Source organism: Piliocolobus tephrosceles, chromosome 14 (assembly GCF_002776525.5).
Source record: "Piliocolobus tephrosceles isolate RC106 chromosome 14, ASM277652v3, whole genome shotgun sequence".
NCBI lineage: Eukaryota > Metazoa > Chordata > Mammalia > Primates > Cercopithecidae > Piliocolobus > Piliocolobus tephrosceles.
The window spans coordinates 90,300,721-90,316,985 of NC_045447.1; the positions used below are offsets into that span (position 1 = coordinate 90,300,721).

The following is a 16,265-nucleotide window of genomic DNA, read 5'->3' on the forward strand; positions in this document are numbered from 1 at the left end:
GTTTCAACATTGTTTCCTCAGTGAGGGCTGCCCTAACCTCCTTGCCTGGATTAGGCCATCACAGGAGCAACCTGGGAACGCTGCACTTCCCCCTTCACGAGCCTCGACACATTGATGTCTATTTGGTCCATACGTTTGTATGCCCCATAAGAGCATGGCATGGTTTCTCCCTTGTTTCTGCTGTATTTTGAGCACCAGCACAGTGTCTGGTATATGGAAGGTTCACAATAAATAACTGAATGAACACATGAATGAATGGTTCAATGGGAGGAATGTTAAGACCAGCAGTCAGAAAATGTGGGTTCAAGTCCCGGCTTTGTTACTGATGAGAAGGTACTAAACCAGTCACTTTACCTCTTTATGCCTCTTCTTATTTGTAACCAAAAAAAAAAAAAAAAAAAAAAAGAAGAAGAAGAAGAGAAAGGACAAGATGGCATCCAAAATCACGTTCACATCTCCATATATAGCACAAAATTAGAAAGAAGTTTAGATACCAAACAAATGTCTAGTCTTCTAAGCATCCTACAGTTATTTGGACCAACCTGCCTATAAATGAGCTGACATTTCTTCTGTTTTTTCTTTCTATTTGAAATTGTGCTTAATCCATTATCTTAAACATTTATTGCATCCCTTCTACTTACAAATTACTATGTATTGAATGCCAGAGAAAATGAGATAAATGATAGCAGATACTCACCTTCAAGGAGTTACAGTCTAACAAGGAGGTTTGTCCTCATATATTACAAAACAAGAAAATAATAGATAAAGACCAAATGCATGGTAGAAATCCTACACCAGATCAGACAAGCAGCATCACTTCCAGCTGTAATGAGCAGAGAAGGCTTCCTCGAGGTAGGGTGTTGTTTAGCAAGCCCTGAAGTAGTTCTGCCTACTTAAGAGTGTGATGTCCTTAAGAAGCATTAGTGAAGCAAATGTAGCAGAGACCTTGATGGGACAGTGCTGAAGAAGAAGGATGATTTAATTGAAGAAGTTCCATATCCATAAATGGAAGCTTTAATAAAAGGCTAAAAATCATCCAGCCGGGGAATCCCATCAACCTTCCTAAGCCCCTCCGACCAATTTGTAGCGCTTGTATCCCTTGTTTAATTGTGACTTCACTAAGGTTTAGGTATGATGCCTTTTGGAAGTGTACATCTCCAGCTATATTGCTGAGGATTCACTCCAATTCTCTTCCAGATTTATTCACTACCAAACTGGACCCAAAGCTAAGTTCCATCAATCACACAACAGCTACAGCAAGCAAAATGTGGTAGTCAACTTCATCAAGTTTATTTTCAGAATCCCTGCACCTTTCTTTTATCCTTTCCAGCAGTCCTTTTCACCTCATGCCTTCAACCCTCACCCTTCCTTTTCTCCTACGGACATCCAATATCTTCATGCTGGTCCACCTTCTCACCTAACAGAATCAACTGCCAAGAAATGCTCTGGTAAAAGTGAATCACTCTCCAGAATAAACAAAAGCCAATCTAAACTCTTGTCCCCTATTATCCCATTTGAACTCTTGTCCCAGGAAAATTTTTGGTGCCTAACAAAAGTATCAGCCCTTCTACCACTGGAAATAACTTCGTCTACATATTATTGTAATAATTTAAACTTGAAGACCCTGGGCGAGTAGTCAAAAATTTATGCATGGTATTTAAATGATCATCCATAACTAATTGAGCAGGACTACTAAAAATCTGACCAAATCTTGACATAGTCCTGGACCAAACCTGTGAGAAAAGCTGGTCATGGCCAAGGCATCTAAGTGACCTCCCTTTGCAGGTCTACGTATTTTAAACACTGAGACCCCCTCAAATCTCTGTTCTTTAAACCCAAATTATAACACCTGAAGAGGCCCTCAATAAAGCCACGTCCAAACAATAAAAACGGGATTGAAGAACACTTCCTTCTAAATCTGGGCCCATTGTTGCTAATTTTTAAGATTGATGATCCAGTTGGATATAAGGGAAAAACTGAATATTGTCAAATATGAATTAACTCCATTCAGTCATTCCACAAATACATATTTAGAGCCTTAGAGTCCCCCTAAGCATCTGGGTCCTGAGTTGATGTCATGTGAAGGCGTAGGGGATGGAAAAGAGGTAGATTTCCTCACTGCTTTCCCTCAAATCTTCCTACCTACCCCAGAGAAATTGGCGAACTCTGAAAAAAAGATTTTTTTCTGAATGAGTCATGGTGGATGGAAATGGCATTGGCTATGGTTTCATAAAGTGACTGAGAACATAACTTGGAAGGATGACCTTCTTGTGGTCTCCAGAGATTCCAGGTTCCACCAGATCAGAGTTTTGTGCTCCACAATGTTGATCGATAGTTATAGAACCACCAGATGCACATTAGTCCTTCCAAACCCTCTTCTTTCCTTAGAGGATAATCTCTTCTGTCTAATTTAGAAACAGCAGAATATTTTCTTCCACCACCTCTGTGGAAGCCGTTTTTATTTTCTTGGTCCTATGGGAAGCAGTAGCCTTCAGGTATAAAATCATAATCAGCAAAAAAGGTAGCTTGAGAGCCCATAATCCAAAAGCATGTTTTAAAAATTGCATTTCAGGCCAGGCATGGTGGCTCACATCCAGAGCTTTGGGAGGCCAAGCCAGGCAGATCACTTGAGTGCAAGAGTTCAAGACCTGCCTGGGCAACATGATGAAACCCTATCTCTACAAAAACATACAAAAAAAAAAAAAAAAAAACAGTTGGGCATGGTGGCATGCACCTATAGTTCTAGCTACTTGAAAGACTGAGGTGGGAGGATCACTTGGGCCCAGGAGGAGGAGGTTGCAGTAAGCTGAGATCATGCCACTGCACTCCAGCCTGGGCAACAGAGTGAGACCCTGTCTCAAAAAAACAAACAAACAAACAAACAAAACAAAAAAAAAAAACGTATATCAACTATGGCTTTGCATAAATAAGAAATATTATGATAAATGATGTGAAAGTGCCATGCTCATAGGTAAAAAATAGTCAAATGTTGGCAATTTCATGTGAGTCAATTTAACATTAGACTGACTTTCAGTTTCCACACTTGCAACATGGGTTTAGTGCTATCTTTATCCAGAAATTCAGCAGCCTTGCATCTTGAAGGTCAATGATTTTGGATATCCATGTGGTAGATCACATGATGAATGAACCTGAGACCCTGGTTATTCTGAGTAACACAGATCGGCTGCTCTTCAGAGGCTGGGACATATGGGAAATCTGATTCAGAGAAGATGGATACCCCGAGCACACTCAGCACAAAAACTCCAAGAGGGTGGGAGTAGGAGACCTCTGGATGCATCACTATTCACCTTATTGTTGTTTTTGTACTTGTAACTGAGAATCCTTTGTAACTAATTGTGATGCTTTGTAACTGGTTAGACTTTTCCATTCCCACCAGGAACAAATTCCCATGGTCTGTTATGCTGTGGGCACTGCCAGTTCCTTCCTTAAAGAATCCAATGTTGACAGAAGTCAGGAACCTTCAGGAATGCACATAAAAGAGTCAAAGAAGTGTGCTTGGTCTAGTGCTTCAATAAGCCTGTCATTATGGGCATTGGCAGCTCTGCGGAAATTCAGACCTTAGATGGTTAATGCAAGCATGTGATCGATACCAATTCAAAATCATTTTAAGAGATTGCACTTTCATAAAACGTGTCGATCATTAAGCATGTGTTTATTCTCATGGGATCTCTATAGCTCCCTCCCTGCCGCCAAGACTGAGAGCTTTCACAGATACCAAAGGAGTCCTTGGGAATGTTAAACACATTTTGAATTGTAGTTATTCACAGAGCACGGTTTTGCAATGACATCCCAGAGAGTAGTCGCTATTCACTGAAATATATAAAATATTGGAAAATAATTCCCTGCAAGGAAAACTTTTCAACTACAAGGATGTAGTTATTGCACTTTTCATTAAATCCACCTTTATACCTCTCAGCCCCTAGGAACGAAAGCACTCAGTTGCATCATTTTAAATATAATATCTTACATTATAATAGCTTCATGGCTAACTTTGTACATTATCCCTCTTCTCGTTGCTCCTGTAACTGATCAGACAACTATGGCCGAGAGTACTTCCTATACCAGGGAGAGTGTCGAGATAGCTGCCCAGAGGGCCACTATGCCACTGAAGGGAATACCTGCCTGCCCTGCCCAGACAACTGTGAGCTTTGCCACAGCATGCACGTTTGCACAAGATGCACAAGGGGCTACTTCATAGCGCCCACCAACCACATGTGCCAGAAGTTGGAGTGTGGACAAGGTAAGCCTGCTCCTGGGCCCTTGCCCAGCACCAGAACACAGGAGGAGGGGCTGCGCCCTGGATGTCCTGGAGACTTGAATTGCCTTCCTGGCTTGTGTGTTGGTACTTGGGATGATTTTGGGTGACTCCATACCCAAGTGGGGAGAGAGGTAACTTTCTCTCTCTATATTCACACACCCTTTCTCTGGGTTTCCCCAGACATAATCCAAGATCGTAGGAATGCACCTAAGTGTATAGAAAATTGGCCAGGTGCAGTGGCTCGTGCCTGTAATCCCAGCACTTTGGGAGGCCAAGGCAGGTGGATCACTTGAGGCCAGGAGTTCGAGACGAGCCTGGGGAACATGGTGAAACTCTGTCTCTACTAAACATACAAAAATTAGCCAGGCGTGGTGTTGCATGCCTATAATCCCAGCTTCACAGGAGGTTGAGGCAGAAGAATGGCTAGAACCCAGAAGGCAGAGCTTGCAGTGATCCAAGATCGTGCCACTGTACTCCAACCTGGGAGACAGAGCAAGACTCCATCTCAAAAAAAAAAAAGAAAAAAGAAAAGAAAATGATCTTGGCAGGTGGGGGGAGTGTGGACAGAATACAGGGGAGAGAAAATAAGATTAGAATCCAGAAGTCTGGGTCAACAGTTTTCTCCTTCCCAACTACTAGACACGAGACCCTGGGCAAAACTCACCTAATTTGCCCACACCTTGTCTTCATCTGTCAAAGGAAGAGCAGAGCATCAAGACAGAGTGGCTTTGAGAAGCCAGTGAGGATCAGCCTAAAACTACTTGAAAATATTAAAATGGTCTGTGAATCGTATGTGTTATTGTTATTGCCCAATTTCTTATCTTTTATGGGAAGAAGGAAATTAAAAAACAACACTTATAGTTTTGGTTCTCTTCTATGTAAGACTGCCACGGACTGTTATTGCTCTGCTCTGTATAAGAATTATGCCTGGTCTGGTGCTGAAGAGAGCTCCAAGACATTTTTAGAATAATTAAGACACTGAATTCTGTTTCTCCTTAATGTTTATGAGTGTAGTAAAAGATTTTAAACTTTTTAAAAAGTGTTTAGTAGGACAGATAAAAAGAGGAAGGGAACCTGTTCATTTACATACCCAATTCCATTTTCCCAGAAGCAGAACTGGTTTCTTTAATAAATAAAATCACCAAGCTTGACTTCAAAACTAGCTGCATGGCATATGGTCCAGCCTGGTTCTCTCACCCAATCAAGCTGATTTAATCTATTCAATTAATAGAAGGAGATTAAAAAGTAGAAACCACATATATCCTCAAGGATGGTTTTGGGCTTCATAATTGCTCTATGATTTACTTTAAAAGAAGCTACACAAGAACATATTTTTATAGCAATTAACGTGTCTCCACTTCTATGGAAATGAGTTATGTTTTTCACTTCTCTTTCGTGTAGGTGAAGTCCAAGACCCAGACTATGAAGAATGTGTCCCTTGTGAAGAAGGATGTCTGGGATGCAGCTTGGGTATGTCCTCTTCCTTTGTCACCTAAAGAGTTGAAATAGCTGAGTCCTTTTCCACACACCTTCATCCTGTCATTGCCCCAGCAGGCACTCTTGTCATTGCTGTCAGCATCAGTGTCACCATCAATGTCTTAAGTACGCTCTCTTCAATACAAACAGGATCACTGTGAGGAAATACTTGCTTTTGAAGCAATGAATGGGTTTCTAGTCTTTATGAAACTCAAGTTTAGAAAAGGAGACCATGGCACCTTTTCCTCTGGTTGTCAATAAGTTGGTGGGGCTTACTGACCAGCAACCACATTTCAGGTGCCTGAGACTCAGCCTCTCCTTAGCTTCTCAAGGTGACACATTTGGAAGATTAACAGTGAATAAACTCAAGCAAAGAAATGCCTAATTCCTCTAACTCACTTGGTATGTAAAACACAAAAGTTTGTGGGTAAAGGTTTGGAGGTTTTCCTTTATAAAAATGACTGTTGGGTCAGGCATGGTGACTCATGCCTGTAATCCCAGCACTTTGGGAGGCCAAGGTAGGTGGATCACCTGAAGTCAGGAGTTCGAGACCAGCCTGTCCAACATGGTGAAACCCCATCTCTACTAAAAATATAAAAATTAGCTGGGCGTGGTGGCAGGTGCCTGTAATCCCAGCTATTCGGGAGGCTGAGTCAGTAGAATCGCTTGAACTCAGGAGGCGAAGGTTGCAGTGAGCTGAGATCATGCCATTGCACTCCAGCCTGGACGACAGCGCCAGACTCCATCTCAAAACAGTAAAAATAAAAATACAAATGACTCTGTTGCTTGGAGCCTAAGACAACCCTTAGAGAATAAAGCATCGTGGTGACAGTGGAATTGAATTCCCCATCATACAATGCAAAGCACTTGTCACTCTCATGTATAACTTTTAAATTCAAGTCAGTGGCTCCTTTCTCCCCTTCTCACATGCCTGCAGGAGGCGATGGAGACAGTTCGTAACACATGGCACCACTGCATTGGCTATAAGATGAAAAATAGGGAGGTTACCAGATTCTAGGATTGTTTCTTAATGTATGTTTAGGCAACATATAGAAAATAATTAGCATGTGTGATCTTTGAAAGGAAACTCAACTGAAAAGTTCATGGAATAATTTCTCTTCATGGAACTTCCATGAAGCCCTGGGATTGGTTGACTAATGCTTCTAAAACTTCAGTGTGGCACAAATCACCTGGGGAGTTTGTTGAAATGCAGATTCTGATTCACTGGTCTAAAGTGGGCCTGTGAATTTGTGTTTCTGACAAGCCGCCCATTGAGGCCAATGCTGCTCTATAGAACACTCATGAAGTTTCTAGGGGTAAGATTGTGCCAGAATAAAGTAGACTTTTTGTTTGCCTTACCCAGTGGATTTTCTTAATTTTTCTCACTAATATATAATAGTTTTACATATTGATGGGATACATGTAATACTTTGATATTTGCATATGATGTGTGATGATCAAGTCAGGATAACTGGTATATCCATCACCTCACACATTTATCCTTTCTTTGTGCTATGAATATTCTAAATCTTCTCTTTGAGCTAATTTGAAATTAATACTTAAATATTATGCATGAATTATATAATTTATATTGTGGCTATCACCACCACTCTTTGCCTTAAATGGAAAAGGTACATTTTCTATAATATCTGTAACTAGAAAATACAGTTTCTGGAAGCTTAAATATCATGCCCCCATTATCTTCCACTATAAAATGATGCTTATATTACTGGATAATAAAATCTCATAACAAGTTAATAAACACTTAAGAAGAAGGTAAAATTTAGAGTCAGATATTTAAGGGTAAAATGCTAATTACCTGGGAAGCAAAAAATAAACCTAGGCATAAATAATAGTACTGAAGTAAAAAACTATAAGCAAATTCTGGTGTCTGTCTCACGTGAAGTGATAGAAGGTGAGTTTGCCCAGAGCAATGATGAATGTTTTGACTATCTTGATTTCACTGTTTGCCCATTTCAGATGTATTTTCGCATTAAATTTCACACCCCAGCTAATTTCTGTGGTCTTCTCTGGCATCTTTGCTGTTGTGTGTTGTGTGCCCATACTAGCATCTTTGTGCATCTTGGAGAGGAGTTGTGTATAATCTAAAACCTGAGGTTTGGTCTCTCTTGGCTCTGCTCAGTGATGACAGTGGGGCAAGATACACGTAGAGAAAAGAAGATGTTCCTTCCATAGCTTCAAGACACCTTGAGAGGAATGTATGAATGTGTGTGAACTCCTTCAGGATCAGTGAGGATCTTAGCATGGATGTAGGAACAGTGACAAGAAAACCACGATCACTAGGGGTCTGTATTGGCCTCATCCTCCACTTAGTTGACCCAGCTAAACATGACACCATGGGGAAGCCACTGGAAATGGACTCCACAGCAGATACTGACCCTCCGGGGGCTCAAAATCCAAAAGACTCAACTTGCAAAAAGAGACAGATTAGAAAGTTTGATTTACTTTACAAAGTGCTATTAAGCTCTTCAGTCCATTCATTACTTAAGAAACTTTGTCTACTGTGTGCTGAGTGCTCGCCTTGGTGGTGAGAATTTCACAGGTGATATGGCTGTGATCCTGCTATAAGGGATAGCAGGATCTGTCCCAAGTGACACACCTGGAATGAAATCTCTTAGAAGACAACCTGCCAGAGTAGAGACAGGTATAAAGTACAGTGACACTACCAGAAAGGGTGGCAAGAGCATTCTAAATACCTCTAATTTCTCATTTTAAATTCTAAAATGTCCCTTAATTTATAATATCTCTATGTATTGGGCCTCGTTTATTCTTGGATTGACTTGGCTGAACCCAATTGTCACCTTATTTCTGAACCCTTTTTTGATCTCTCCAATAGAGTAAATTCTCCCTTTTCTAGTTTCCCTTTATTTGTTAGGCCAGTGAGACTATGTTTTAGAGGTGACTAGTATAATATTTGCTATGTATACACCTTTCTGCCTGGACACTAAACTACCTGAGAACAAGCTCTTTGACTTATATACTCTGAACTAGCAGAGTGCACAGGACATAATAAATGTGCAATTAATGCATGAATGTTTGTTGAATTGAATTTGAGAATTGCCCAAATTCAAAGCAGAGATGAATGACTTAGGATACCCAGGGTCTTAGATTTGCTGTTTTCTCTAATCAAACTTTGTTTATGAACCAAGAAGAAGAAAAAATAAACCATACAATACAAAAATAAATTATTTTGGCCAGGTGCAATGGCTCACGCCTATAATTCCACACTTTGGAAGGCCAAGGTGGGCAGATCACTTGAGCCCAGGAGTTTGAGACCAGTCTGGGAAACATGGTGAAACCCTGTCTCTACAACAAAATACAAAAAATTAGCCAAATATGGTGGCATGCACCTGTGGTCCCAGCCACTCAGGAGACTGAGGTGGGAGGATCACCTGAGCCTGGGAAGTCAAGGCTGCAGTGAGCTGTATTCATGCCGTTGCACTCCAGCCTGGGCCACAGAGCAAGACCCTTTCTCTAAATAACTAAATTAATTAAATTAAAAAATGATTTTTCATGAACTATTAGAACTGTAAGGAAGCTTTGATCAGACCATGGTTTATTAAGCTTTATAATTTTAAAGAGATAAACACAAACTTGAAAAATCTGAATACTTTTCTATAGATTTCCCCAAGATTCTTCCTGTGAGAAGGGACATCATCCTTTGGAGAGAACTTAACTTTATTCCATTTTAATAATGTAGATTCATCTCGGGGCCAGGTCTAGATCATCTCTAGGGGAGTCAGAGAAAAGTGAAATCTGTCATTGTGAGACATTTTGTCTACATTATGTAATAATTAGCTATATAAAATAATTAGTAATAAAAATCCTGGGTTTTTTGGTTTTTTTTTTTTTTGAGTTTTGTATTCCTTTCCAGCTATTTAGTGAACATTAATATCTATCTTTTATACCTAATAAGAAAAAACCTCAAATTCCATATTAACTGGAATCTCATCTGTTTCCTGGGTGGAGCTAGCTATCTGTCATTCCAAGAAAAGATTACCAAAAAGGGGGCAGAAAACTAAGCTCATGACCAAAAATCATTGTTTTGTCTGGAGGAAAGTGTTGAATTAGATACTTTGAGATGAAATTATGAGATTCGATTTCTCTTCTTTATCAAGTTGTAAACAAATAGATAACATTTTATATAATACCATTTTGTTCCAAGAATATTTAGTGTCAATTCTTTCTCTTTCTAACCAGTATCTTGAATGGAAATTTTAACTACTAAGATAAATCTGAGAGTTTTAAATTATATTTCTTCAATAACTGAGGACAGAAGTAAATGGAGTGACTTTTACCTAATGTTTTGAGGCACTTTTTTTGTTTGTTTGTTTTAATTTAGGGAATGTAGCAATAGCTATGACACTTAACTATAACCTGAGATCCAGGCATCTTAGATTATATACCATTGACTTGATGATTGATTTTAATCAAATTACATAAGATGTTCTTACTTTTCTACCTCATCAATAAATATAGTGGTTAATGTGCCCTTGTTTTAACTTAGAAAGAGATAATGAAAATGTATTCATGTTTGCCAATTGAAATAGCATAGTCTACACTCTTGGCATAAAACATATCCAAATTTAAAAATTTCAAGGAATTGCAAAAAAAAAGAGGCTATATAAATTCAGTGCCAAATAAGGGGGCAAATATATGCACCAAAAGGATTTTTTTAAAAAAGAGAACCTCTGGGCACCGAAGTGTTCAAGGAAGGCTTTTAAGAAGATAAGAGTTGAGGTGGACATTAGCGTTTACGTAGAATTTAGACAGATAAGAAAGAAGAGCTGCACTATAGGGGGTCTTTATATTTGGACAATAGCAGGGAAAAAAAAGGCTTCTGCTATGGATTTTGAGACACCGGGTATACTAATTTTGCAGAAGGAATGAAGAAATATAAGGAAATAGGCAAACAAAAGTTTGGAGAAGTGGTTGAAAACAAAATCTTGAATTACACACTAATGAGGTTAAAAGTATTCTGTGACTAAAAGGGAATCATTGAAGGTTCTTTTAAAAACAGAAGTGGGAGAGTGTGTGTCTTGAAGTGGGTATTAAGAGGTTAATTTGGTTATTGTGTTAACTGTGTTCAGGGTAATTAAAGGGAGACAGGCTTTAGGAGATAAACCACCTAGAAGACTATTTCAGAAATCCAGATATAAAATAAAGCAGCCAAATCTAAGGTGATAGCCAGGAAATTATGAGGACAGAAGGAGAGATGTTTTTTAAAATCACATGAAAAAAATGGCCTTCAAGCATAAGAAAAGATGCTTGTTCATTATGTGGGAAATGCAAATTAAAACTGTGAGAGGCCCAGTGCAGTGGCTCACGCCTGTAATCCCAGCACTTTGTACTTGGGGAGGCCAAGGCGGGCAGATCACTTGAATTCAGGAGTTTGAGACCATCCTGGCCAACATGGTGAAACCCACGTCTCTACTAAAAACACAAAAATTAGCTGAACATGATGAAGCACACTTGTAGTCCCAACTACTTGGGAGGCTGAGGCAGGAGAATCAGTTGAACCCAGGAGACAGAAGTTGCGGTGAGCCAAGATTGCGCCACTGCACTCCAAGCTGGGCGACAGAGCCAGACTCTGTCTCAAAAAAAAAAAAAAACTACCGTGAGATACCATTTCTCATTTATCAGCCTGGCAAAAACTCAAAAGCTTACAAGTTCTATCAGAAAGGTTGTAGGAAAGCAAACACTACTGTTATTGCCTCCTGGTAGGAAGACAAAATGGTACAATGGCTGTTGAAGGAATTTCAGCAATATGACACAACTCCATATGCATTTACCCTTTGACCCCACAACACACCTTCTAGGAATTTACCCTGGGGACATACATCCACAGATTCAAAACAGTATATTCACCATGCTATTTACTGTGGTATTACTTGTGGTAGTAAACTATCAGAAACAACCTAAATGCCTGTCCATGGAAGATTGGTTGAATGAATGGGATACATATACACAATGGAGCACTCTGCAGCTACCAAAACAGCAAAGACGATCTGAAGAACTGATAGTAATTTCATAACACACTGTTACATGGAAGGCAAGGCACAAAAAGTGCACATAGTATGCTACCTTTGTGGTAAGAAAATGATGAGATAAAATATGTGAGTGTATTTACATTTTTATTTACTTTTGCAAAGAGAAAAAAGATAACTAAGAAACTAATAAAAGTGGTTATCTATAGAGAAAGGTAAAGGAGATGGGCAGGACTTCTCCAGCTATATCTTTTTATTTTTTAATCTTTTTCTTTTTCTTTTTCTTTTTTTTTTTTTAAGACAGAGTCTCGCCCTATCACCCAGGCTGGAGTGCAATGGCACAATCTCAGCTCACTGCAAGCTCTGCTTCCTGGGTTCAAGTGATTCTCCTGCCTCAGCCTCCAGAGTAGCTGGGATTGCAGGCGCCTGCCACCATGCCTGACTAATTTTTTGTGTTTTTAGTAGAGACAGGCTTTCACCATGTTGGCCAGGCTGGTCTCGAACTCCTGACCTCGTGATCCACCCACCTTGGCCTCCCAAATTGCTGGGATTACAGGTGTGAGCCACTGCGCCCAACCTTAATCTTTTTTTTTTGTTTAATTTTTTTTTAAGAGATGGTGGTCGCACTATATTGACCAGGCTGGTCTTGAACTCCTGGCCTCAAGCAATTCTCCCATCTCGGCCTCACAAAGTGCTAAGATTACATGCGTGATCTACTGCACCCAGCCTTTAGCTGTATCTTTTTAGTTTTGATTTGAACCAGATAAATATTTTACATATTCATAACAAATGACAGAATAAGTAGTGTGAATGGACTCCCGTTAGCCAAATGTAGGACAATTAGAGCATTTTTAAAAATGGATGATAAAGAATTCCAACTCAATATTTTAAATCCATGCATCAATAGTGAAGAAAAAGGAAAAGAGAGGGGAATAGAATAAAAGGGAAAGCTCTTCTTTACAGAAAAATTACAGCTGTCATGTATTTCAGGAAAGAATTAGGAAATCATTATTTTGCATCCCCTAGTATATGGACCCAAGGGAGAATCATCAAATTGTAAGTAGATTTAAACACACTGGGTGGAAAATTGCTATGGAACAAGATCATCACACAGACTCAAAGTACTGCCACAATTAATAGTTAATTACAATGAAGAGATTTGCTGGTTACCAACTTAAATAAGTTGTCAGGCTATCAGTTCCATAAACCTGACATCATACGTCTCCTGATGTGATACTTGAGTAATAATATCACCTCATTTTCTTTTTGTTTTGCTGTTTTGTTTTGAGACAGGGTCCCCCTGTCATCCAGGTTTGAGTGCAGTGGCTTGATCATGGCTTCTGAGCTCAAGTGATCCTCCCACCTCAGACTCCCAAGTTCCTGGGACTACAGGCATGCCCTAATAGCCTGGATTAATTTATTTTTTATAGAGATAGGGTCTAGCTATGTTGCCCAAGCTAGTCTCCAGCAATCCTCCCACCTTGGCCCCACAAAGTACCGGTATTACAGGTGTGAGCCACCATACCCAGCCCTCACCTCGTATTCCTGATAAAAGTGTCTAGATCACTAATTTTCAACTGGAGGCAATTATGCCTCCATGAAACATTTGTCGATGCTTCAGACAGTTTTGATTGTCGTGACTGGAAGGTTGTTACTTGCATCTGGTGGATAGAGGTTGAGGATGCTACTAAATATCCTACGGTGCACAGGACTGCTCCATCACAACAAAGAATTCCCTAGTCCAAAATGTCAATAATGTTGAGGTCAAGAAATACCTTCTTTAGCCTCAAGATAATCACAAGATAAATCAAGAATGTGAGGTATCTTTAAGACAATTGACCTGTGCTTGGAAAGAAAATTCAATATTTTGGGGGGGGAAATGAAAATTAGGGAATTAAAAAGGAATAATGAGAAAAAACAATCAAGAAAATGCGTAAGTGTTTTTATTTTTATTTTGAGACAGTGCTCTATGTCTGAAGTGCTCTATCAGCAGAGAGGACTTAGAAGCAACAATACCGCAGCAGCAGTAAGCACAGGTGCCTTGATCGTGGTTTCTAATACCATTCTCCAGTAAAATATAACAAGGCTCCTTAGAGAATTGGCTGATTTGGGGACTGGGACAGGAAATATACAGGATGAGCCTGCAGCATCTTGTAATGACAGAATGTAGGACAGAAAGGGGTATAGCTCCAAGGTAAAGCATTTGATTTCAGAAAGTAAGGAGGTGCTCAAAGGAAAAAATCCACAATGATGGACATATGTCAAAGGGACACATAAGCCAAATGAAGACTCCTCAATGGCCTCAGCTGGAACAATTTTGGCAATAATATAGATAGAATTGTATTAGATTATAACCCAAAGAATAAAATAAATATCCATGAGTTCATACAAATATAAATAAATGGTGGATAAGTAAATAGGAAGGAGGAGACAAATTTTTCATGCAAAAGAATTCCAAATAATCTATTTAAATACTCCTCTTTTAAAAAAAGTGGAGGCCGGGTGCGATGGCTCATGCCTGTAATCCCAGCACTTTGGGAGGCTGAGGTGGGCAGATCACAAGGTCAAGAGATCGAGACCATCCTGGCCAATATGGTGAAACTCTATCCCTAAAAATATGAAAATTAGCTGGGCATGGTGGTGGGCACTTGTAGTCCCAGCTACTCAGAAGGCTGAGCCAGGAGAATCACTTGAACCTGGGAGGCAGAGGTAGCAGTGAGCCAAGATGGCACCACTGCACTCTAGCCTGGCGACAGAGTGAGAGTCCGTCTCAAAAAAAAGAAAGAAAGAAAGAAAGAAAGTGGAGCATCACTCTCTACTACTTCTTAAGTGTGACTTTCATCCAAGAGCACAGTATGGAAAGGACGGGGCAGAAGGACTTCACAGTGCAGAAAGCTGACAAATACTATGTCATACATGTGATTAAGGGAAACATCACCAGGGATAAATCATATGGATTGAATGTACTCTTGATACAATGTAATGAGAAACACTTTACCTCGATGGTCTTTCTGCCAGAAAACCATGACCCCAGTCTGGTCGTGAAGAAAATATCAGACAAATCCCAATGGAGGGATATTTTGTAAAATACCTGATTAATACTCAAAACTGTCCGGTTCATTAAACAAGTCAAGTCTGCGAAACTGTCACAGCCGAAAGGAGCCTGAGGAGATATGATGAGTAAATGTAATGTGGCATCTCGGGTAGGATTCTGAAACAGAGAAAAGACACTAGGTAAAAACTAAAGAAAGCTGAATAAATTACAGACTTTATGTTAGTAATAACCACATTATAATAAAAATAAAGGGCATGATAGAGCTATTTGGGGTTTTAGAAATATCCTATATCTTGATTGTTGGAGTGATTACATGACTAAGCATTTGTCGAAGTTTATAGAACTGTACACATAAAAAGAGCAAATATTACACTGCGAAAATTTGTATTTCAATCAATCTGACTTGAAAAGTAGTCCAGGCACAATAGCTCAGACCTGTAATCCTAGCACTTTGGGAGGCCAAGACAGGATGGCTTCAGGCCAGGAGTTTGAGACCAGCCTGGGCAACATAGACACCATTTGTACACAAAATTTAAAAATTGTCAGGGTGTGGTATGCACGGCTCTAATTACAGGTGCTTGGGATGCTGAGGTAGGAGGAACACTTAAGCCCAGGAGTTCAAAGCTGCAGTGAGCTGTGTTCACGCCACTGTACTCTAGCCTGGGTGACTGAGCTAGACCCCCATCTCTAAAGAAAGAAAGGAAAAAAAAAAAGAAAGAAAAGAAAAGTGCTTCAACATTAGAATGATTCCATTAGTATTCTCTTTTCTGATTCTGTATAACATAGTAACCAAATTGCTAGCATTTATTGAATATTACTAATGTGCCAGATGCTATACTAAGTTTTTTTAAGTATATTACCTGACTTCACTCTATGGAATAGGTATAATAATTATTGTTCTCATTTTTCAGCTGAAGACATTAAGGTCAGAACATTTGCGAAATGTGGATAATTTCACTAGGCTGGTAACTAGTAGAATCAGGACTTGACCCTGAATAGCTCAAGACCAAAACTCATGTATTTTATTACATTCTAATCATGCCAGCTAATGTTCTTCCCATCTGATTCTAAAGCAGAATATTATGCTTTTTGCAATAATAAAAAGATAAAAGAGGCTGGGCACGGTGGCTTACGCCTGTGATCCCAGCACTTCGGGAGGCCGAGGCAGGTGGATCTCGAGATCAGGAGATCGACACCATCCTGGCTAACATGGTGAAACCCCGTCTCTACTAAAAATACAAAAAAATTAGCTGGGCCTGGTGGCGGGCGCCTGTAGTCCCAGCTACTCGGGAGGCTGAGGTAGGAGAATGGTGTGAACCCGGGAGGTGGAGATTGCAGTGAGCTGAGATCACGCCACTGCATTCCAGCCCGAGCAACAGAGTGAGACTCCGTCTCAAGAAAAATAAATAAATAAATAAATAAATAAATAAATAAATAAATAAATAAA

The 16,265-nt window shown here is 39.7% G+C and overlaps 1 protein-coding gene across 2 annotated transcripts in view; it reads left to right on the forward strand.

The window, feature by feature from the left end:
- The window catches only part of PCSK5 (proprotein convertase subtilisin/kexin type 5), a 475,536-nt gene that overhangs the window by 354,029 nt on the left and 105,242 nt on the right, over positions 1-16,265 (forward strand). For both annotated transcript variants that reach the window (XM_023213308.1, XM_031934085.1), the window contains exons 23-24: positions 4,055-4,261; positions 5,681-5,749. In XM_023213308.1, coding sequence (XP_023069076.1) covers positions 4,055-4,261; positions 5,681-5,749 — 276 coding nt within the window. The remainder of the gene's footprint in view (positions 1-4,054; positions 4,262-5,680; positions 5,750-16,265) is intronic.